This window comes from Mirounga leonina, unplaced genomic scaffold (genome assembly GCF_011800145.1).
Source record: "Mirounga leonina isolate KUSES-001 unplaced genomic scaffold, KU_Mleo_1.0 Mir_114, whole genome shotgun sequence".
Taxonomy (NCBI): domain Eukaryota; kingdom Metazoa; phylum Chordata; class Mammalia; order Carnivora; family Phocidae; genus Mirounga; species Mirounga leonina.
The window spans coordinates 25,774,083-25,799,593 of record NW_023270265.1 but is presented as its reverse complement, the minus strand read 5'-3'; the positions used below and the strand labels follow the sequence as shown (position 1 = coordinate 25,799,593).

The following is a 25,511-nucleotide window of genomic DNA, read 5'->3' as shown; positions in this document are numbered from 1 at the left end:
GCTGGAGGGGAGGGCGGTGGGAGGATGGAGTAACTGGGTGTTGGGCATTAAGGAGGGCACGTGATGGAATGAGCACTGCCCGCTATATGCAACTGATGAATCACTAAATTCTATACTCTGATACTAATAATACACTACATGTTAATTAAATTGAATTTAAATTTAAAAAAAGACTACCATAACAGAATGGAAATTTTTATTTTACAAATGAAAAAGCAAAATACGGTTATTAAATTGACCCTGAAGTCACACTCTAAATTCATACCTTACAGTTCAGTTTTCCGAGTTCATCAGTTAATTCCACAAAACAGACTAAACCTCTGTCTGTGGAAGAAGCACAGACCATATTTAACCATGATAACAGAGATGGCTGGCAAGATTAAGCAAAGGAAGTGATTGTAGCTCCTGCTTGAATTCTTTGTCTTCTTGAAAACATTCTCCATGGCCATGTGAGACTTAAACTGTGACTGTCCTGGCCAGAGAAGAAGGTTAAAGCTGTGTCATAATTACAGACTACTCTTCTACCTTCATCTTGTGATATCCATGTCTCTCAGAGAGGTCTGGCTAAACCAGAATATTCTTTGCAATAGCATTCAAAGTCCTTACTTGTGCCACATCTGTTACCTTTTGAGAATATTCTGAGCTAGAAAGAGAGGCTCCCATGGCAACAGAGAAATTTCTGCAACAGAAATAATAAAAAGACAGATTGTTATATAAGTTGTTAAATGAGCCCTCCTATTGGCCCTTCATTTTATACGCTATTTAATGGTTCAAGAACACAGGTAGGTAAAGGACCCTGGATTCCCATATTTCATAATTTTTATTAATTACTTGAAACATCTAGTAGCCAAATATACCTGACAATATACTTGATTTTATATCTAGAAATGTAGTTCTAAGGATCTTGCTTCTTTTACATCTCATTTTTCCCAATTCTAAATTGAAATAATAAACTACTAACTATTAAATTATAGGATTCTTCTAAAGTATAATAAACACTCAATAGTTTCAATTTCTTAACGGTGGTATAATTTCAAAATAACTAAAAATAGCAAAGGTGAGAGAAGACTAAGTATTAAAGGTAGGAGGGATAAAAATGACTATAACTCTTCCATCCTTATACCATAATTATTAACTGTGCTAAAGGAAATCAGAGTTGAATGGGCATACATACATATCTGACTCATTTGAAGCTTAGCTGCTGAATTAGGGTTTATTATTAAGCGGTCTAAGTTCAGCAATGACTTAAAAATATAAAGTTCACCTATATTCAGAAAAGCCTGCTTATGTGAGGCAGGATAAAACCATTTTGCAGTTGAAAAACTACAAAAATGACTGCAGTACTTACATATTAATCACAACATTCCATTCATTAATCAGCCATCAACTAAGGTTTTCCTCTAACAGGATGTAAAGATTAATCTGTCCCTTCTTGTATGAATCAAAGAATACATTTTTACCGAAATTTCATTCCTGAATCTCTAGCAGACCGAGCAGAACAGTGAAATTCTGTAGCACCAGAACCCTCAAGGATCCTTTGTAGATTTCTGTCTGTTATGCCACCCCCTGTTGGAAGAATAAGTAATACATTAAGTAGAATAGAATTTTGTATAAAATTTAATGAATACTAGTGACTACTTGCTCTACCTGAAATTCCCATACCAAAATTTCTCATTGACCCAAGAGTTACTCTCTCCCTACTAAGCTAGAATGAGATTAGAAAGAATGATAAAAGACATAGGCTACAGGCTCTGGAGAACAACTAATAAGGTCATAGAACCCGTATGATGGAATCTTATACATCCATTGGTTTATATAACAATACCATATGATACTGACTTTAAAAAGATTGCTCTAGGGCAAGGAAAAACCACTGAGTGCTCTATCCCTGCTCCCCCTCAATTTAAGCAAAATCAAATTAAAACAAAAAGTAAGGATATGTTGAGCACAGCCTGAGAGATGTTGTCTGAAAAACACAAGTACTCTCTCTAACCCAGGATTCAAAGAGCACACTGACTTCACTGGAAATGGGAGTAATGCAAGGCATTACACAGTTTATTCATTACAATAGCAACTTTGCTTTTCACAGAAGAATCTGATTCTACTTTAGTAAAACTGCACAATCAAGTACTTTGTAATGACTCGTTTTGTTGAACAATCTCTTAATTAAATATTTGTATATAAACAATCATATTCTGAACTGATACCAGATTAAAAATATAAAATTACTCTTTATATCTTTCCTTATAGGATGTATTCAATAAAGATTTTTTAATGACTGATAAAATATATAGTTGGTATTTCAAACTATTCAAGTTGCTGAAGTAACTTGACTTTACAAACTCTTTTGAACTCATTAACTTGTTTGTTTTCTTTTTTCGTAGTGGTACAGTAATATCACTGAGCCCTAAGAAGCTGAAAGAACACAGACTTTTTTTTAGATGTGTGTAATGATAAAATGTCATGATGCTTTTCACTTTAAAATACCTAGGGTAAAAATGATAACAAATGTGGCAAAATGTTAAATCTAGGGAATGAATATATGAGTATTCATTATGCTATCTCCTACTTTCTTATATGTTTGAGAAAATTAATATGAAAAAATTAAGATTGTCTTTATATTTGTCTCACTCTGATTCTAGATACCCTTATTAATTCTTTAAAAATTGTTCATCTCGGGGCAGCTGGGTGGCTCAGTCGGTTAAGCGTCTGCCTTCGGCTCAGGTCATGATCCCAGAGTCCTGGGATCGAGCCCCGCATCGGGTTCTCTGCTCAGCGGGAAGCCTGCTTCTCCCTTTCCCACTCCCCCTGCTTGTTTCTGCTCTTGCTAACTCTCTCTCTCTGTCAAATAAATAAATAAAATCTTTAAAAAAAAAAAAAAAAAGAAAAATTGTTCATCTCTAGTGAGCCAGTATGTACTGAGTGGATCTTAGGTTATCATCAGGAGCATATGCTCCAATTGTTCTGGCTATAAGGAAGAATTAGGTGATCAGAGATTTTGAAGAACCAAGAGAATATTATATTTGTCCATAGATATTGCCTAAACATTTGCTTATACCTTGTTAAGAGCTAGGACATTTGGCCCTAACTCAGTATAGCAGTATCAAACTTGGTGTGCCTCACCAGAGATGACCATCCATATTCACAAAATTCTATACTATGGGGGAGCAAACATGGAGAAACCCCAATCCCAATCAATCTACTTCCCTATTTGCTACCCTCTGAGCTAATTCCTGCTAGAATGTTCTCCTTATCTGAAGTTTTAAAATTCCAGCACAGATCTCCCAGTCTTAAATTTTTAATCAAATTACACATTTTTCTCTCTAATACCATGTATTCATATTTTCTCCCATATTGTCCTGCCTCCTTTGTTCTTCCTCCACTGCACCTCAGTGTTATACTAACAAATGGACAGATAATTAAATACCTGGCATTACCACAATCCTCCCTTTTGCCTGAAAAAAGAAAAAAAACAAATTTTAATATCTTTCTCTCAAATGCGGTAATAAGGCAGTGAGAACAGAAGCATTAGTGAAAGTATATTAAAATTTTAAAACTAGTAGTAGTGTCTAACTTTCAATAGTCATCTCTATTTCTTTGGGATCTTGGGTAAGAAAGATGTTTAGCATAGTAACTCTTTCTATACAGAAAGGTTCTTTTATTGTATTGCTTTGAAGACTTGTACTGTGATGAACTCAAAGAATAGGGGACTACACTATAAATACTGAACAATCGCATCACCTTAAGAAAAGCCATTACTGAAAAATAACACTAATTTTGAGTTCTTGGTATGCAGTGGAATGGAAGTAGTTGAACAAGATTTAAACTAGATTTCAGCAGAGAAAAAAAAGAGCACAGCATAATAGTAAATTACTAGGAAAAAAACAACTTACTCAAATCTTGTATCCTCAACTAAATTCCCTAGCTTATTATATTAGTTAAACAAAGCCACAAGTCCATTTAACTGGATTTTAAGTAATAAAACTAGACTATATGATTAATTTCTGATAATTCTGGATGATAGGTATTGACATTTCCTTACTTGTATTAAAATGTTCATTACATTTCCTAAATAAATTTTGGGCATATACTCAGTATCACTGAAAGTCAAAAGGATATCACCCAAATGCAAATTTAGTGGAACTACTAGTAGCAGGTAGGTAGTGATGACAGAATAAAAACTACACATTATGCACCAGCATTTTTCACAGAGCTAGAACAACCAATCCTAAAACTTGTGTGGAACCACAAAAGACCCTGAATAGCCAAAGCAACTCCAGAAAAGGGAAAAACTGGAGGCATCACGATTCCAGACTTCAAGCTACATTACAAAGCTGTAGTCATCGACATGATATGGTACTGGCACAAAAACAGACAGATCAGTGGAACAGAACAGAGAGCCCAGAAATGGACCCTCAACTATACGGTCAACTAATCTTTGACAAAGCAGGAGAGAATATCTAGTGGAAAAAAGACAGTCTCTTCTTCAACAAATGGTGTTGAGAAAACTGGTCAGCCACATGCAGAAGAATGAAACTGGACCACTTTCTTACACCATACACAAAAAGAAATTCAAAACAGAAGAAAGACCTAAATTTGAGATGGGAAACCATCAAAATTAACCTCTTCAACCTTGGCCGTAGGAACTTCTTACTAGACACGTCACTGTAGGCAAGGGAAACAAAAGCAAAAATAAACTATTGGGAGTTCATCAAGATAAAAAGCTTCTGCACAGCAAAGGAAATAATCAACAAAACTAAAAGGCAGCCTATGGAATAGGAGAAAATATTCGAAACAACATATCTGATGAAGGGTTAGTGTCCAAAATCTATAAAGAACTTATCAAACTCAACACCCCAAAAACAAGTAATCCATTTAAGAAATGGGCAGAGAAGACATGAATAAACACTTTTCCAAAGACATCCAGATGGCTACCAGACACATGAAAAGATGCTCAACATCACTCATCATCAGGGAAATATAAATCAAAACCACGATGAGATACTGCCTCATACATGTCAGAATGGCTAAAATTAAGAACACAAGAAACAACAGGTGTTGGTGAGGATGTGGAGAAAGGGGAACCCTCTTGCACTGTTGGTGGGAATGCAAACTGGTGTGGCCACTCTGGAGAACAGTCTGGAGGTTCCTCAAAAAGTTAAAAATAGAGGGCGCCTGGGTGGCTCAGTTGGTTAAGCGACTGCCTTCGGCTCAGGTCATGATCCTGGAGTCCCGGGATCGAGTCCCATATCAGGCTCCCTGCTCGGCAGGGAGTCTGCTTCTCCCTCTGCCCTCTTCCCTCTCGTGCTCTCTGCCTCTCATTCTCTCTCTCTCAAATAAATAAATAAAATCTTTAAAAAAAAAAAAAGTTAAAAATAGAATTACCCTATGATCCAGCAATTACACTACTAGGTATTTACCCAAAGGATACAAAAATACAGATTTAGAGGAGTACATGCACCCCAATTTTTATAGCAGCATTATCAACAACAGCCAAATTGGAGAGAGCCCAATTGTCCATCATCTGATGAATGGATAAAGAAGTTGTAGTTTATATATACAATGTAATATTACTTAGCTGTCAAAAAAAGAAATCTTGCCATTTGCAATGACATGGATGGAGCTAGAGTATATAATGCTAAGTGAAATGAATCAGTCAGAGAAGGACAAATACCATATAATCTCACTTATATGTGAAATTTAAGAAAGAAAACAGATGAACATATGGGAAGGGGGAAAAGAAAAAAAGGAGAGAGGGAAACAAGGCATAAGGGACTCTTAATGATAGAGAACAAACTGAGGGCTGATGGAGGGAGGGAGGTGGGAGAGGGCTAGATGGGTGATGGGTATTAAAGAGGGCACTTGTGATGAGCACTGGGTATTGTATGTAAGCGATGAATCACTGAATTCTACTCCAGAAACCAATATTGCACTGTATGTTCACTGATTAAAATTTAAATTTAAAAAAATTACATATTACGTCAAGCTCACTAATTTTTAGAATGAAACCATTGAAATTGTATGGAAATTGGATTTTTTCATGTGTGATTCTTGAGATGAGTCTTTAACACCAGATCAGCCAATTCTACCCCTTAACACAATTCCAAGTCATCTGCCTCAACTATGCAGCTTATGCTCTCAGGGTTGGGTACATAATCTTTCTTCTACTGGGTGCTACTGAAGTATAAAAAAATTCAATAAAGAACCACATACAGCTTAGTTTCTTTTTCCATAGAAAAAATGAAACAACTGACTAATATATTCAATAAATACAATTCATGTTGAAAGTACTTAGTTCTATATCATGACCAGTTAGGACAAATAAAAAAAACAAAAAGATTGGCTTAGTGAGGGGAAAATGGGGAGAAGAGAAAAAGAGGTAGCATGTCTAATGTGAGAAGAGGGGCAGAAAAGGAAAGGAAAAAGAGGCTATGAGAGGACAGAAGAGAACAGAAACCAAAAGAATGGAGTAAAGTAAAAATTAGCTTAACACCAGGAATAACAAATGCAAAGAAGGCAAGAGAAGCAGAAACTCTCAAAAGCAATGATAGCATAAAGACAGTAAAAAAGGAAAGGTAATAAAAGTAGGGAAGATAGAGATGATTCTGAGTAGAGGGAGAAATAGCCTTTCCCATACTTTTCAGATGAGCTCTAAGTAACTAGCAGTGTAAAGTTAAGCATTCATTATGATTTTTGAGGATCTTTACGTAATAGCAACATACTCCAAAGATATAAAAGTTATCTTGTGAAAAGCATTCCAAATTTTTTCAGTTAAGAAATGATATGCTGGTACAAAAAAGAAAACAGACTGATAAATTAGTTGCATATTACAATACCTTAAGGTGGAAAAAAAAAAAATCTCTTTTGCAGACCTGAGGCAACAACTCATACTCTATAATGAGGAAATTAGAACCCCCAGACTAGTATTTAAGTAACAGGGACTCAGTAAAATAATCAAAAGTGACCTCAAAGTCCAACTTCTGACACATCTGTCAGTGAAAAAGCACATAATTTTTCATGATGACTGAATTATATGTCATTTTGGAAAGGTAGCTCCAAAGTTACCAAAAAAGATTAGTTTCTTTTTCCAAAGGAAAAAATCGGTAGACTGCCATTTTGTAGATTTTTCAGAGAACTTCCTTCTGATCATTTTTTTAAACCCCGATCAAATTGCTCTATCATGAAAGTGTTTATCAGTGTCACTTTACTCACTCATCTACCCATCCAACAAATATTTACTAAGTGCCTACCACGTTATCAAGCACTGTTCTAGGTATAGATAATATTGTGGCTGAAAGGACCCAGAATATGCCACTGTGTCATAAAAATTATTTTGAGCTGAAAGCATTTGAGTTCCTGAAATTCCTAAAAGCAGAGCCTCCCAAAAGAACTCAGAAAGAACTCAATTGTCAAAAATCCTCTCTCCGGGAGCACCACATCCAAACAGACATTGTCATAAAACTATCCTAACTTCCACTTATTCTCATTAGGGTCCATCTATTTATCTTTCCAAAGTTTTTCCCCACCATGCCATAAATGCTCTGTCTTCTTCCTCTTCTAAATTCCTAAGTGCCCTTCTCCCCACTCCTCTTCACCTATTAAGATGGTATATAAGACCCAAATTCTAGGCACCTCTGAGTCACATTTCTTTGTGAACTCCAATACATATACATACTTGATTAAAATCTGTTTTTCCTCTCACTAATCTGTATTTCGTCAGTTTACTTCAGAGGCCCTCAAACATAAAACCTAAGAAGGCAGAGAAATAGTCCTTCCTCCCTGACATGGTAAACAAGAGAATATTCCTACTGTCATGGAGCTTACATGTTCATGGAAGGTAGACAACAGATAGGTATATTTATATAATAAAATTTTAGGTAGCAGAATGCACAATAAAAAAACAATAAAGCAAGATAATGAAATTAGAGAGTAAAAAAGGGAAGGAGCTATCTCATAGAATTTAATAATTGTTCAGAGAAATAAGAACAAGACCGTTTAGAATTCTCAAATGTGCTAAAGCAAAGCATCCATAATACAAAATATAACTATCTGGAATGCTGAAATGATTTTAGGAGAAAAAAAAAAGTCACATTTAACTCTTTCTTCCAAGTGAAAGCTTTCCGAAACATGGACAAAATTAAACTAATTCTACCATTTTGGGGAGGGGGCTGGTTTCCATAAAGATTATTGAGAACTATATGCTTACCTAAGCTGTCAAAGTGATTCAACAATATAAAGCACTTCCTAAGTATCAGACTTTGTGCTATTATCTGAGGTAATCTACAACTGTTCTAGGAGGTAGGTGCTATTAATATGCTAACTTTGTAGATGAAGAAACTGAAGTTTAGAATGGTTAGGTAATTTGCCCAGAGTTACTGTTAATAAGTGGCAAAGCCAGGATTTAAACACACCTTTCTAATCCCAAAATCTATGCTTTAACCAGTATATTACACTGCTAGGTAATTGCTTCAAAAAGTAAAGTTGGCATGATCTCACTTATATGTGGAATCTAAAAAAGTCAAATACATAGAAACAGAGACTAGAACACTGCTATCAGGGGTGAGGAGGTGGGGAATATGGGTAGATACTGGTCAAAGGATACAAAGTTGCAATTATGCAGGATGAATAAATCTTCTGATCTAATATACAACATAACTCTAGTTAATAATACTGCAGTGAATACTGAAAATTTGCTAAGATAAACACACAATGAACAATAACTATATGAGGAGATGGATATGTTAATTAGCCTGACTGTAACCATTTCACTATGTATATTAATATCAAAATATCCTGTACACCCTAAATACATGCAATTTTTATTTTATAAAAAAGAAGTAAAGTTAGTATATGAGAATATTTAACCCAGTGCTTCCTGCCAACCAATGATTAAACTTCAAATCACATAAGCAACAGTGATTATGAAATGCAAGACATGACTATCGCATTATATCTACCTTATTGTCTCCTCCATAGTGAGTAACAGTTTTAAAATGAAAACCTGATTCATCAACTCTTCTATATTTAAACACTTCAGACTTCCCCACTGCCCCAAGGATAAAATCCAAACTCTTCAACAGTTTTCAAGGCTCTGGACAGCATTCTTCTCTTTTTATCCAACATTCTGGTTTCTTCAGTATCTTAGTAAGTTATGCTTACTTTTGTTTCCAGGCCTTTGTATATACTATTTCTTCTGCATGAAGCATTCACCTACTCTCCCTACCAGCTTTTACATAGATAACTTTTTTTTTATTAATATATAATGTACTATTTGTTTCAGGGGTCCAGGTTTGTGGTTCATCAGTCTTACACAATTCACAGCGCTCACCATAGCACATACCCTCCCCAACATCCATCACCCAGCCACCCCATCCCTCCCACCCCCCTCCACTCCAGCAACCCTCAGTTTGTTTCCTGAGATTAAGAGTCTCTTATGGTTTGTCTCCCTCTCTGGTTTCGTCTTGTTTCATTTTTCCCTCTCTTCCCCTATGATCCTCTGTCTTGTTTCTCAAATTCCATATATCAGTGAGATCATATGATAATTGTCTTTCTCTGATTGACTTATTTCGCTTAGCATCATACCCTCTAGTTCCACCCACATCATTGTAAATGGCAAGATTTCATTTTTTGATGGCTGCATAATATTCCATTGTGTGTGTGTATATGTGTGTGTGTGTGTGTGTGTAAATATATATATAAATAACCCACATCTTCTTTATCCATTCATCTTTTGATAGACATCTGGGCTCTTTCTATAGTTTGGCTATTGTGGACACTGCTGCTATAAACATTGGGGTGCACATGCCTCTTCGGATCATTACATTTGTATCTTTGGGGTAAATACCCAGTAGTGCAATTGCTGGGTCATAGGATAGCTCTATTTTCAACTTTTTGAGGCACCTCCATATTGTTTTCCAGAGTGGCTACACCAGCTTGCATTCCCACCAGAAGTGTAGGAGGGTTCCCCTTTCTCCGCATCCTTGCCAACATACATAGATAACTCTTAATCATCACTCAAATGAATAAGAGTTATCAGTGTGTGTGAGGTTTCTTCTGGAGAGCCAACTACTGCTAACCCCATGCCCAAATCTGGGGTTAATTCCTCTCAAATGTGCCCCCTTAGTACCTTTACATTTTTTTTTTTTATTAAGTAAACTCTACCCCCAATGTGGACTTGAACTCACAACCCTGGGATCAAGAGTCACATGCTCTACCGACTCAGCCAAGCCAGGCACCACTTAGTACTTTTTTTTATAGCACTCTATTAGAATTGCCTATTCTATTAAAAGTGCCTGTTGTACACCAAACTGTAAGGGCAGTGACTAAACACACACACACACACACACACATACACACACGGTGGTCATCACCATAGTACAAATGCCCTGTAGCTAATATATACTTAATAAATATTTACAAAATCAGTAAGTTCCAGACTAGCAAAGTCACATCAGATACTTAGATGAAATTTCTGAAAATTATTTTCACGGCTATAGAAAAGTAAACATATCAGATTTCTACATAGGAACACTAAAAAATATTAGTAACAGCAGTAGTAATAATGATGTAGTAAGATCTGTTATACGTCAAGCACTGTGCTAAGGCTCTTACATATCAGAATTCTCTCAAGGTCCATACTCACTAATTTAGAATGGTTCTGGACTAGTGTCAAAACAACAGATATACCACAATTACAAAGTCACCTTTATAATGCTCTACAAATGATGTTAACTCATCTTGGAAATTCATACAAGAGAAAAATATATTTCCTCCTATCTTGATAGATAGGGAAAGATGAAAGAAGAATATAATTTTGTTTTAGAATTCACTTCCAAATGATATTTCAAATTTTATATGGGATCCCCTGAGTATACATAGGCTGACAATGAGATGATGTGGCTTAAAACTATGAAATGCTGATGGCAGAGAAAAGGTAAAATTTGCTATGGTTATCCAAGTTAGATTAAATCCTTAAGCACTGTCTATAATTTGACCTCAAGAACCTTAACCATTAAAAACACTTATGTGAAAGAGGGGCGCTTCGGTGGCACAGTAGGTTAAGTGTCTGATTCTTGGTTTTGGTTCAGGTTGTGATCTCAGGGTCTTGAGATCAAGCCCTGTGTTTGGCTCTGTGCTGAGTGCAGAGTCTGCTTAAGACTTTCTTTCCCTCTCCCTCTGCCCCTCCCCCCCTCAAATAAATAAATAAATCATTAAAAAATAATTTTAACACTTATGTGAAAGAAATAAGAATTATATAAATATATTACTACCTGCTTGCTTTTCTGTATAGGGAACTATTAAGTCAGTAATATTTAGTTTCCTAACCTAGCTGAACAACAGAATATCAGGAGCAACCACAGAGTTAGAAAGAAAGGAAAGAAATTATGTATACCTGATCTATGAGTCGCTTTATTAAGGGTAGCCCTTCTAGTGCTGAACTGTCACAGCCACTGGTCAATACTCGTTCAAATCCCAAGGTTAAGAGGGTCTCTAGAGCTGCCACTGGATCATGAACCATGTCAAAGGCTGAAATAAGTAAAATTGATTTGAATTTTGTACAGATATCCTCTAATAGAGTGCTTTCCAAAATGTAGTATACACACAGTGGTGTGCTGGACTTAGCTCATACTGGTGAGCCAAAGCCAATTGTTAAATATTCAGGAGTTTTGCAAGCATCATTTTTAATCCATCAACAGCTTGAAATCAGTCAAGGTGGGAGAATTTAAACCACAGAAATCAACAAATACTATATATTAGAGCTCTTTTTGTCTAAGAACTAGTTCACCAGCATACCACAGTCTGCATACCATGGCGGTATGCAGAAACATTTTAGATGCTACCCATTTGAATAGATGTATTTACTTAAACACAGATTTGAAATGAAATGTTTCCATTTTTCACAAGTTATAAAAGTTTCTCTTTAAAAGAAATTCACTTAAGATTTTATTTAAAGAAAATTACTAAATAAATTTACACAGGTAGCACTCAGATACGGTAAAACTGTAAATGTGAAAGGCAAGTGACTCAAATTTGGAAAATTCTGTTCTAAGGCTTCAGACAAACTGGACTAACTGGAACTCAGACAAACATGACACTCACTGGTTCTAAAAAAGGTCTTGGTTCATATTCTCATTATTGACTAATATTCTATGCTATTCCATTTACCCCAAATACTTAAGGCTCATAGTATAAGGACAGTTGTTTACAATAGGCTATCTAGACTTACAATTCCATTCTATTTTCTAAGAGACTTTTCTCCTCCTCAGAGAAGAAAGTGGCACTAGGAACCTCAAAAAGAAAAACTACTTCTGCTTTGGTTCTCAGCACTGCTACATAATTTGGAAGTTCTAATCTATGGTGGATTAGGTGCTTGACCCTTTTACTTTACCCGTTAGTGTAGGCAGACAGCTAAATGTACCACAGAGGCTTTTCCTTTTTTGTAGCAGTGCCTCACCAGTGATTAAACTATCACTATCTGATTAAATACACAAGTGAAAAAAAATGCAGAACCCAGGACAACGCAAAATTTTGAAAACATGAAAATATTTTTGTTAAATGTATTGAAGGAAAAGAAATTTGAAGCGATTTTCTTAAAGAACAAAGAAAAATACATTCTACATGACATCTTTATTTTTTAAATTATTTTGCATGCCAAACTTTACTTTTATTCTTTTATTCTTTTTTTTATTATGTTATGTTAGTGTTATATGCAAACAATGAATCATGGAACACTACATCAAAAACTAATGATGTACTGTATGGTGACTAACAAACTTCATCTATTTTTCAGATAAATGTTTACTAATTTAAATTACTTTTCATTATTTAAAAATTGCTTTTTGGCCACTCTCAAGGTGCTGAATTTTAAACACTCTAACATCTTTTAGTTATTGCTATGTTTATGAGAAGCATTGCTAAACAGCAAGTCAAGAGAACAGTTTTCTGGTGGTATTATTCATTTCAAAAAGAAACAAGAATAACAAATGTTTTATCTCTATCTTCTATAAATAGATGCAAATGCCAATGCCCACTAATCTTTGAATGCTTATTCAAAAGGCCAGAAAAACATCCAACAATTTCTCAAGCATATATCATCAAGTTAAAAAAAATGACTTAAGACTTCTTTCTTTTCATGTATAAGAGAGTGCCCTCTTCGGGCAAAACTGACACTTGTTCCTACATTTTACCAACCAAGGTTTGACAAAAGTGTACAGAAATTAGAACTACCTGATTTATAGGTAAGAGGTATTTTTTACATGAAATTATCAGATACTTTTTAGAAATCATTCTGATGTAGACAATCAATATAGTTTTGTGCACAACAGTGAACATCTCTTCATTGACTATCTCCATCTATTCCTTCTTTCCTCCTTCCAAATAGTATCTGATTCTTATGTAGATATCCACCCCTCTCTCTGCCCAAGAATCTGAGAAAGCTGGCTGCACCACTAGCTCCTAGGATGGTCTTGTCTGGCTTAAGCCAGGCAGTACATTTCATTTCACTGGCCACAGTGGTTTTTGGTGGTTAATATGGTCTAAGGCCATCTAATAAAAATGAATCTCAGGGAGCACCTGGCGGGTTCCATCAGAAGAGCATGTGACTCTTGATCTTGGGGTTGTGAGTTCAAGCCCCACACTGGGTGTAGAGATTACGTAAACATAAACAATCTTAAAAAAAAAAAAGAATCTCAAAATTCTTGCTTGGACAAGTGCATACACGTAGGCAATTCCTAATCTCTCCCTCTATTATATCCCACCACCACCACCACCACTTACTTTTAACAAATTTTCATAACAAAGCTTCAAATTGTGCATCTCTAAATTTACAACAGTTAGTATAAAGAAAACAGGTCAGTATAAAGAAAACAGCTGGTGACACTGTAACACTCTAGTATTGTGTTCCATAAAAAGGTTATGGCATTTGGTGAAATAAGAAAACTGACACTGTTCAATAGAACTTCTAAAATGGAAATGACTCACCTCGGTGGAAAGTGACTGGTAGAGGACGGCATATAGCTATAAAAAGAAAGCCAAATAACAATATAAATGAAGAGATCATCACTGATTACTATACACAGAATTTTCCATGTTAGATGGGATTTTTCTATACTTTCCTCTCCTAAGAAGTAAAGACAGTGAACTAAAATAATAAAATCATAGCCTTCCAAATTCAGAATTCCTATGTTTCCATTAATCTCTGATTTTCATACCAAAAAAATGGTCGTCCACTCCTTAGCTAGACCAAATAAAAATTATGTGATCTGATTACTATAAACGCAGCATTATATCTACTACTTTAACCCCTCTGAGTATCTTCAAGAAATACTTTGGCCTAGTAATATAAGTAGTATGCTTCTGTCCTCTCCACGCCTCCCCATCCTCACCAACTACAATAGCTTTTGAAGTTTTTCAAATCCAGGTAAACCTCCCTTAAACCTTCCGGGAACAGTAACAGAACTTGATCTACAGCAACTTCAACTTAGGAGTCAATAGGACTAGAACACATATACCCTCTGCCCCAAACATCTAGAGAACTACTGCTTAATATAGGTTAGTTTAAGTGCCTGCAGGTGTGACTGAAAAGCAATCAGAAAAACTTGCATTCTTCTTTCGTTTTTTAAAATTTGAGGTGACACACAATGTTATGTTAGTTTCAATATCAGGAGTATTAAATGCAATCATCATCAGAGGCTTTTTGGTCTCAGATACAAATTCTTACCCACAAGGGACATGCACAACTCTTTGTCAATGTTTCCATCTTCAGTCAATGCTCCAAATACCAAACCATCAGCACCATAAAGCTTGGCAAGACGAATGTCAGCCTTCATCACCTCAACTTCACGATCTGAATATAAAAAGTCACCTCCACGTGGACGAATCATCACAAAAACTGGGATCTGGACACATTGCTTCACTACTTGAAGGACACCTAAAAGAATAGAGAACAGACTAATTAAAATTCAAATGTGATGGGCACCTGGGTGGCTTAGTCGGTTAAATGTCTGCCTTCAGCTCAGGTCATGAACTCAGGGTCCTGGGCTCCAGCCCTGTATCAGGCTCCCCGCTTAGCAGGGAGCACGCTTTTCCTCTCCCTCTGCAGCTCCCCCAGCTTGTGCTCTCTCTCTCTCACATACTCTCCCTCTCAAATAAATAAATAAAATCTTTTAAAAAAATAAAATAAAATTCAAATGTGAACAGCTCAAGGAAGTCAATAAAATTTATTGGCCTTTTACATTTGCTCTTGTGTATTACTTCTACAAGAAAAGGAAACATTGACTGAGGAAACCAGAGAAATCTGGTTCTAAAGGGAATGACAACATTAATTAAAAAATGTGCATATAGGGGCGCCTGGGTGGCTCAGTTGTTAAGCGTCTGCCTTCGGCTCAGGTCATGATCCCAGGGTATTAAATGCAGAACTTGATCTACAGCAACTTCAACTTAGGAGTCAATAGGACTAGATTGAGCCCCGCATCAGGCTCCATGCTTGGCAGGAAGCCTGCTTCTCCCTCTTCCACTCCCCCTGCTTGTGTTCCCTCTCTTGCTGTGTCTCTATCAAATAAATAAATAAAATCTTAAAAAAAAAATGTGCATATAATGGAAGTTAAGTAATAAGAGAATCATGGGTAAAAAAGTAAAGAGAAGGCATTTACTGCATTTTTAAAAGCACTTGTCGTGTACTGCATGGAGCACTGGGTGTTATATGAAAACAATGAATCATGGATCATCACATCAAAAACTAATGATGTATTGTATGGTGACTAACGTAACATAATAAAATTAAAAAAAATAAAAAATAAAAAATAATAAAATGCAAAAAAAGAAAGCACTTGTCAGTTGACTAAAGAAAATCCTTTTGCTGGTATATGACGTTTGAAAGTATAATAACTAACAGGCTCAATATTCTGCCACTGTATTCCATAAGATCTGATTTTTCCTTTCTGATTGATTATAGCTCTATTTAGAACTTACTACAGAGATGTTTACATAGTTCTACAGTTTATGACCCTTTAATGAACAAAGAAACTTATCAAAACCTTTTTTGAAAGAGTTATATAAAAAAGAGCAAAGTTCTACTTGTTTGTGATTTTATGTAGAGATCTATAAATAAAAATACCTAAATGGCACAATTCATCGCTAGCTCAGAAACCCTCAATAGTAAAGATCTTCCATGACTTACACTGTAATTACATCTCAATAAACCCATCTTAAGCTGAAAAAATCCTAAGTCAAAATGCCTTTAATATACCTAACCTACTGAACATTACAGCTTAGCCTAGCCTACCATAAATATGCTCAGAACATTTACATTAGTCTACAGTTGGGCAAAATCATCTAATGGAAAGCCTATTATTTTATAACACAGTATTGATTATCTCATGTAATTTATTGAATACAGTACTGAAAGTGAAAAACAGAATGGTTATATGGGTACAGAATGGTTGCAAGTTTATCAATTGTTTACTCCTGTGATCACATGGCTAACTGGGAGCTGTGGCTGCCCTGCATCATGAGAGTATCATACTACAAATGGCTAGCCCAGGAAAAGATCAGAATTCAAAATTCAAAGTACAACTTCTACTGAATGCATATTACTTTAGCACCATCATAAACTCAAAAAATCATAAGCCAAACCATCATGTATCAGGAACCATCTGTATAAGGTCTGTGAGAAGCACAATGGATTTATTTCTTTTTCCTTGCTAAAAGAACCCCAATTTTCTATGGGATAGCAATATGCCCAATACCAAGCAATGAATCATGATTGCTGTTACAAAAAACAGATTGCACTCAAATTTAGCTATGTTCTAGAGATTTCACAGAATGGCCAGGGAATGCCTTCCTTTAGTGAGAAGATTCCAAAGAGCTATTGCATATATAAACCCTTTATACTAAATAATGCTATCATCAACCTTAGAATAACATGGAAGAGTCAAAAATTCATACAGAGACTTCTGCTTTTGACCAAGACAAGAGTAACAGGGACGGGATTTGCCCTCCCACCAAAAATAACCAAAAAACACACATGAATATGAAAAATATATGAAACAATGGTTTGCAAGAGATTGTGTGTCAAGCAACAAAAAACAATGATGCCTGAAAGAAGGGAAACAAATGAAGTCAGCTCTATAACTGACCGAAATTACTACCTTGAGGGTTTTCTAGGCTGCAGCAAAGAAAGGGGGAACCGAGGTAGAGGCCAGAGAATTTTGAGTTGAAGAGACAAAGCTGAGAGTCCAGGGAGATCAAGTGACTAGAGTTCCTAGGAAAGAGCACCAGGGAGGAGAGAAAGAGAATTTTGGACATTTGCAGATAATCTCCCTCCAATATTCAGCTCAGTACTAATGAATGCATATATGCAAGGAAACCATACAAAGCCAGAGAAAAATCCACTGAAAAGAATTAGAAAGAAACAATGCCTTTCATTCACACCTGTCAGACCAAAAATAATGCCTATTCCCAACAGGCAGATAGGAAAATTTGAAGATTCATGGGGCAGTGGGTAGAGTACACAGAAGGGTCTTGCTTCAGTAATAGGAATAATTAACTCCAGACTGACCACTGTTCCAGGCCTGCTTAACAAATTTTAAAGGCAATAACCAAAAGGAACAAACTGTTTCCAAATAACCCAACTGCTTGAGAATGTTTATAGGAATACAAACATATCTAGGGCCCAAAAAAGCAAAATTCATGTCTGGCAACCAGTAAGAAATTATCAGGCAGGAAAATAAGATGCATCATGAGGTGATAAATCAATCAAATGAAACCAACCTAGAACTGACATAGATGTTAGAATTAGCAGCCAAGTCATTAAAACAGCTATTATAACTTTATTCCAAATCTTCAAAACAGTTCAGAAACAATATATTAGATATAACAGACTCAAATTAAACTCCTAAAGATGAAAAGTACAATGTGTGAGATGAAAAATATACTAGGTGGGTTTAACACCTAGTATATTTAGATTAGACATTGCAGAGAAAAGATTAGTAAACTTGAAAACAAACCAATAGAATCTATGCAAAATGAAACACAGAGAAAAAGGAGATTAATATAAAAAGAGGGGCGCCTGGGTGGCTCAGCTGGTTAAGTGTCCAACTCTTGATCTCAGTTCAGGTCTCGATCCCGCAGTCCTGAGTTTAAGCCCCAAGTTGGGCTCCACACTGGGCATGGAGGCTACTTAAAAAAAAAAAAAAAAGAGTAGTTCATCAGTGAGCTCTGGGACAACTTCAAGCAGCCTAAAACAAGTATAACTGACGTCCCTGAAGGAGGGGGTGGAGTACACTGAATGATGAAAATTTTCCAAATGTGATGAAACTATAAACGCACAGGTCCAAGAAACATGAAGAAAACTATAATCAGGTATATTGTTATCACATTGCTCAAAGCCAGGAGTAAAGAAAAGAATTTTAAAGCAACTACAAAAAAGAGACATTACATAGAAAAAACAAAAAAAACAAAGGTATGGATGATATTTCATATGAGAAATAACATCAGCAAGAAGACAGTGGAGAAACATCTTTAAGGTATTGGAAGAAGAAAAAAAACCTATCAACCTAGAATTCCACACCCAGCAAAAATAGCTTTCAAAAAATGGAGAAAGATGTTTTGAGACATACAAAAGCTAAAATAATTCATCCCCAGCATACTTGTACTACAAGAAAAATGTTAAAAGAACTACTTCAGACAGAAGGAAAATGAAATCAGATGGAAATACGGACCTACACAAGGGAATGAAGAACATCAGAAATAGTAACTATACATAGGTAAATACATGATTGTTTTCTTATTATTTTAATCTCTTTAAGAGATAACAGATTCTTCTTTTTTGGAAGATTTATTTATTTGAGAGAGAGAGAGTGTGAGAGAGCACTACTGGGGGGGAGGGGCAGAGGGAGAGGGAAAGAACCTCAAGCCGACTCCCCTCTGAGTGAGGAGCCCAACACGGGGCTCAATCTCACGACCTTAAGATCATGACCTGAGCCAAAATCAAGAGTCGGGATGCTCAACCAACTGAGCCACCCAGGTGTCCCTAATTGACTCTTTAAACAAAAATAACACTGGGTGTTATATGCAAATAATGAATCCTGGAACACTACACCAAAAACTAATGAAGTACTGTATGATGACTAACATAATAAAGACTAATGTAGTGTGGAGTGTATGTATTTTTAACACATACAGAAGTAAAATGTATGACAACAGCACAAAGACCAGGATGGGAGAAATGAAGACTAAAGTCAATATGCTGAAGATGCCAGGATGGAAAGATAAAAACCTGACTGTTGATACTACTGCAGAGCAACCGAACCAACGTTAACAGTAACTCTATCTATCTCTCAACTTGTTGATGTATAAGGATCTCATCTTTGATAGACAGGCTTATTTACAACCATAAGCACCTCTAACTAATTCAATATCCACAGCATTGTTAATATATCAGTAACATTAGTAAAGGATCTCAATGAAACATATTTTCCATTGTCTCCAGGCTCTATAAACTCCAACCAGAAAATAGGGAAAACACTTACCCATGCTGGGTGTGGTTCCTCCTTCCAATAAGCCAGAACATAATTCAATCCGGCCAGCACCTATGTGAAAAAAAAAAAAGCATTGCTCAGTACAATAAACTTTTAAAAATTAAGAAAAATTTTAAGAAGCATTTCTCAAAAATTATCGTCCAAAATAAACATTTATGAAACAGTGAACATTTTTTTCAAACATAGAGCAAAGAGTCTTAGAAACTGAGAGATTATAAAACTAGAGTAAAACTCTATTGTTAATCCCAACTATATTCTGCAACCCACATTGTGTTACTGATAGTCAAATTTAAGAGTTAATTCAAGTTAAGCTAGGTCTCTTGAAATTTTGTATTACAGGGTTGCCTCTCCATGTACAAGGATGTGACTCAGAATAAATATGGTCTGCGTTGACCATAGTGGAACACTGACTCTTCATTGATAACAATCTTTTCCAAGACTTATTATTATTCTAAGATTTACAAAACTACAAGGTAATTTTAAGTAGCTTAAATCAAGGTAATTTCAAGAATAAGAGAATACTGAAAGCAGATTAACTATCAGACTATAGGGTCATGTCAAAAGAGTCTCAGGATCCAGGCTGAAGAGGCCAGTACCAGCCAAACATGGGACACTTTGAGAATCAGTAAGAAGAAAAACTATAGTGGAGTAAAACACATCAAATATGTCTAAATCTAGATTCATAATGATAAAACAATTCACCGGGGGACAGAGAATAAACTCATTATCCTAAAATCAGTAAACAGAGGAAAAGGAGCAAGCATTTATCCTGCCTCTTATAGTAACTGAACCTCAATATAAACAAACAGTTGATGAGGGAAAGTTCTTTATAGAAGAAGCATACTGATAGTAAGTGAAAAGTAAATGTTCAACGTAATATAGTATGATATTTCAAACCCTACTAAAAGATGCACTGCTAAAATAATTAGGTAAAAAGATGAAAGAAAAGCTTATAAAGGATGGATCAGGCTGACAATATGACCTATTAATTAAAAATGTTTGTGTTTGTTTTAAAAAAAAATAAAAATCTGTATTGATATATAATTCACATACCATACAATTCACCCATTTAAAGTGTATAATTCAATATTTTTTAGTATACTTAGAGTTTTGCAGCCATCACCACAATTAATTTTAGAACATTTTCCTCACCCCAAAAAGAAACCTTATACCCTTTAGCAGTCATCTCCCGTTCTCCCATGCCCTTCAACTCTAGGCAACCACTAATCTACTTTCTGTCTCTAAAATTTGCCTAATGTGGACATTTTATATAGGTGGAATCATATAGCATGTGGTATTTTGTGACTGTTTTCTTCCACTTAGAATAAATTTCAAGATTCATCTATGTTGTAACATGTATCAGCACTTCACTCTTTTTTATTGCCAAATTAAGAACTGTTTTTACATTTTCAGAGGGTCATTTTAAAAATACAAAGACTATTCCATGAAGACCAAATGTTGCCAGTAAAACTGAAAATATATACCACGTGGCTCTTTTTTTTTTTTTTTAAGATTTATTTATTTATTTATTTATTTAAGAGAGCACAAGCACGCATGCATGAGAGCAGGGGATGGAGCAGAGGGACAGGGAGAAAATCTCAAGCAGACTCCTTGATCCCCCCACCTTGAGATCATGACCTGAGCTGAAATCAAGAGCCAGATGCTTAACCAACTGAGCCACCCAGGCACCCCTATTATATGTTGCTCCTTATAAAAAGTGTCCTGACTCCCTGATATCGTGGAAATATTGGCCATGTGCTGAAACTAGTAGACACTGAGTGATGGGTACGTGGGGATTCATTATACTATTCTACTTTTATATATGTTTGAAATTTCCCATAATAAAAAGTTTTTAAAAATTTCTGATCCTGAGATGATGGGAATTTCTATGCTTCCCCATTAAAGCAGGTTCAGAATGCAAAACAAACCTTGAGGTAAAAATAGATAATGCTAAAAAAAAAAAAAAAAGATAATGGGGGTATCTGGTTGGCTCAGTCGGTTAAGTGTCTGCCTTCAGCTCAGGTCATGATTTCAGAGTCCTAGGATAGAGCCCCATGTCTGGTTCCCTGCTCAGCAGGGAGCCTGCTTCTCCCTCTACCTCTGCCCCTCCACCCACTTGTGCTCTCTTTTGCTCTCTCTCAAATAAAATATTTTTTAAAAGAAACATAATTATAAAAGTCTTGATGATGAAAATGGCAGCAAAACTCTTAAATCATCTTTAAGTCAACAGTTTAAAAAAATGAAGTCTTTGCTAAGTTCAATTTAAAAAAAAATGAAGTTGGTAGGTAAGCACTATTGTGGACACTTGACTCAAAATGTGATCTATTGGAGGAGTAAGATTAGAAGATGATAAAGATGATAATTTTCCAGTACGTTTTCCAGTTAGTTGGCTGTTTTCAAAAAGATTACTAGGATCCTTACTAGGATCACAAGGGCTCCCAAGATCAGTTCATAGGATTCCTTTTCAGACTTTTTTTTTAGAGAGAGAGAGAGAAGGGCGGAGGGAGGGGCAGAGGGAGAGGGAGAGAGAATCCCAAGCAGGCTCCACACCCAGCGCTGAGTCCGACCTGGGGCTCAGTTTTACAACCCTGAGATCATGACCTGAGCTGAAATCAAGAGTTGGATGCTTAACCAACTGAGCCACCCAGGAACCCTCATTTTCAGACTTTTAGAAGGACTGCCAACTGTTATTCATTCTCTTTTGTCTTACCTCCTCGTTCTGCATTTACAGCTGACTCTACTGAATCAACACACACTTCCATGAGAAATCCATTTGTCGTTCCTAAAATACATGGAAAACAGTGCAATTTCATGATGATACTATCCATCCAGACCAATCTACCACCATTTTATTTTGCTGCCCAAAACCAATGTCCAATAATAGGCAAGTAGGTAAATATACCATGAATGCAATAAAATACCATACTGATTATTAAATTGATGTCTTTGAACTATGAAATAAGTATACAAACATATGTATAAGAAATTATACTGAAGGAAATATACACTGAATGCCAAATTAATCTTTCTAAAACACAGCCCTCATTATAAAATTCTAAGTCAGATTTTTTTCAATGTTTCTCAATGTTTTCAGAATATGTTTAAATGTCTTTATAAAGATCATATGTTTAAGAACAAGGATGGGCTTCAAATCTTGGCCCCACTACTTATTTGTGTGATCCTAGACAAGTTACTTAGCCTTAGTTTTCTTTTTCTTTTTTTTTAAAGATTTTATTTATTTATTTGAGAGAGAGAGAATGAGAGACAGAGAGCATGAGAGGGAGGAGGGTCAGAGGGAGAAGCAGACTCCCTGCCGAGCAGGGAGCCCGATGCGGGACTCGATCCCGGGGCTCCAGGATCATGACCTGAGCCGAAGGCAGTCGTTTAACCAACTGAGCCACCCAGGCGCCCTAGCCTTAGTTTTCTATAAAACAGAGTAGGCTTTAGTACCTACCTCAGAGTAGTGAGGACTAAATAATTCATGTAAAGTGAAGGGTACCCACCATATGTACAAAAAGTTATCATTAATAAACTACATATTATTTCTTCTATACATCTCCAGCTCCACTCAATTCTCATCTCTGCTCTTGCTTATGCCATCCTCCTCAACCCACAAAGTCCTGCCAGCTCCATCTTTGAACAGTAAAATCTTCCAAGGCTAACATTAAATCACATTTCCATATCTCTCCTCTCCCAAAGTAGGATCTCCCTCTTTGGAACTCATGTAACTCTTCATAAATTATATGTTCCTCTTTAAAACACTAATTGATATCTTTTAAAAATACTAATTACTTTCTACCTCTTATTATTATGTATGTAGATAGATGTCTGTTCACTTTTACTTGACCTGAAGTTCCTAAGTAAGGTCTTTATGTGAGAAACCTTTATCATCACCCACAGCAAGCACAGGGTCTACCTTGGTACACAATAGTCATGCAAAGACTTTCTAAAGGCTGAATAATTACAAGTTCATAAATTTCATTCATGTATTTACACTAAAAGTGTGATGAAAATAAGTTTTGAGTTTTTCTGTAAGTTAAGCACATAAGGTGGTTGTTTTTTTGTTTTTTGTTTTTTTACAATTAATAAGAGTATTAAATGTATACTTCATGCAATACTTGAAAGAATCACCACGTGCTGATAATGCTGACTACTGGGTGGTAAGATTTGGAATTACTTTTACTTTCCTCTTTTTACCTTTTTTTTTTAAGTAGGCTCCACTTAAAAAAGCCCAGTGTGGAGCCCAGTGTGGAGCCCAACCGCCAGGCTGACATTAAGACCTGAGCTGAGATCAAGAGTCCAATGCTTAAGGGACTAAGCCGCCTTGTGGCTCCTCCCCTTTTTACTTTTCTATGTTGCTTTTTTCCTACCCAATATTGTTATCATTTTTTAAAAGGCTATTTTTAATTTGAAAAACAAACATCATCTGCTTACATCAAATTGCAACTGCCTCACTTATTTAAAAGAAGACTGTCAGTCTCAAACTGTTTAAGAGTTAAGTGCCACTCTATGTTCTTAACCAACAGCACTGCATTCATTCCAAGAGTTTCCGGAGAGCCACCCACACCAGCTGTCACATCAGTCTAACTGGACAGTGCTGCTGAGGTGTGTGACACACAGAAGGCTGTGTGACAGAAGGCAGACGAAGCTAGTTGTCCAGGAAGCGAAGTTATTTGTAGGAATCAGAGACATTTGTTTGGAGCAGTAGTTCTCAAAGTGTGGTAGCCCAGTTAGCTCCGGGGGCCTTTAAGACCCTCTCAGAGTCTGTGCAGTGAAAAGTATTTTCATAGTAATACCAAGACTTTATTTGCCTTGTTCACTCTCTTTCTCTCCCAAGTGGAGTGAATTTTCAAGCGGCTCCCTGACAGGTCAGACTGAACGCAGAAGCAGATCTAACAGTTCCATTAATCCAGATCTTAAAGAGATCTGCAAAAAATATAAAACACTGGCATTCTATTTGTTTGTTTAGGTAGACAGTTACTTTTCAAACACACACAAATGTTATTTAATATTTCTAATTAATGTTTTAAAATTTGTTTTAACTTCGAATACCGTCAACACCAATAGACTTAGCTTATGTAAGTAAAAGGTCTCTGAGGTTCTCAATAACTTTTAGGAGGGAAAAGGAGTCCTGAGATCAGAAAGCTTGAGAACCTCGGGTCCGGAGGAACCAAGAGTTCGCGGGGTTGGGGGCGGGGGGAGGGGGTCGGCCAAACTCCCCAGCACCTGCCACGCCTGGCGCAGCAGCAAGCACTCGGCACGGGGCGGCCACAAGCGCTGGCGGCGGCCGCTGTGCAGCTTTGGGGACAGTCCTCACCCCCGCCGCAGCAGCGAAAGGTTACCAAGCAGTCACCAGGGGTAGGCACTGAGCTCAGCGCTGGGCATCTAATTGTCCCAGCGATGCCACGGGGTGGGGACTGGTAGCCTCGCGTGGCGAGGGGAACTTGAGGCTGGAAGAAGTTAACCAACTTGAACACGCTCGCCGCACACTAGACGTGATGGCGCCGGGATTCGAACCCACACATCTGGTTCCAGAGCCCGGTCACTCTCGCTACAGGCCCCTTCTCAGGCCCTCAGCTTCCACACGTTTAAAGCCAGAATGACAGAACGGGCCGCGCGGGCAGCCGTGAGGACGTGGGCAAAGTACTCTGACAGAAATCGCGACACCGCGGGCCGGAACTCCCGCAGGCCCGCCCGGGACAGTCAAGTCGGACGGCCGCCCCCTCCCCGCCCCCTTCCGCACCGGCTTTCCCGGACGGTTTGCGCGCCCGTTTCCGCTCCGAGGAGGCCCCCTGCCTCTTCATGTTCGACGCGTTCCCCCCTCGTGCGTCTTCGGTTTCCTCGGAGTCTGGCGCGCGCGACCAAGGAAGCGCGCCTCAGGGCTGCGCGCACCCCCGCGCGTCCCCGACACCAAGACCCAGCAGCCCCCGCGAAAGCCGAGTCGTTGGCGCAGTCGCAGTCGCAGTCGCAGTC

At 37.0% G+C, this 25,511-nt stretch overlaps 1 protein-coding gene across 2 annotated transcripts; it reads right to left on the bottom strand.

Annotated features, from left to right (window-relative positions):
• Nucleotides 1-179: 179 nt before the first annotated feature.
• On the bottom strand, nucleotides 180-25,494 carry CUTC (cutC copper transporter). 2 transcript variants are annotated; one of them, XM_035027101.1, is made up of 9 exons: nucleotides 25,282-25,493; nucleotides 22,249-22,320; nucleotides 19,530-19,589; nucleotides 14,720-14,929; nucleotides 13,981-14,016; nucleotides 11,393-11,526; nucleotides 3,428-3,455; nucleotides 1,461-1,566; nucleotides 180-679 (listed from the first exon to the last, which is right to left on the bottom strand). In XM_035027101.1, exons 1-9 carry the CDS (start codon nucleotides 25,340-25,342, stop codon nucleotides 565-567), a joined length of 822 nt encoding a protein of 273 aa, XP_034882992.1. In that variant the 5' UTR covers nucleotides 25,343-25,493; the 3' UTR covers nucleotides 180-564. The 2 variants fall into 2 exon arrangements, with proteins under 2 accessions (XP_034882992.1, XP_034883002.1); XM_035027111.1 differs by lacking the exons at nucleotides 3,428-3,455; nucleotides 11,393-11,526 and having other exon boundaries at nucleotides 25,282-25,494.
• Between the last annotated feature and the right edge of the window lie 17 nt (nucleotides 25,495-25,511).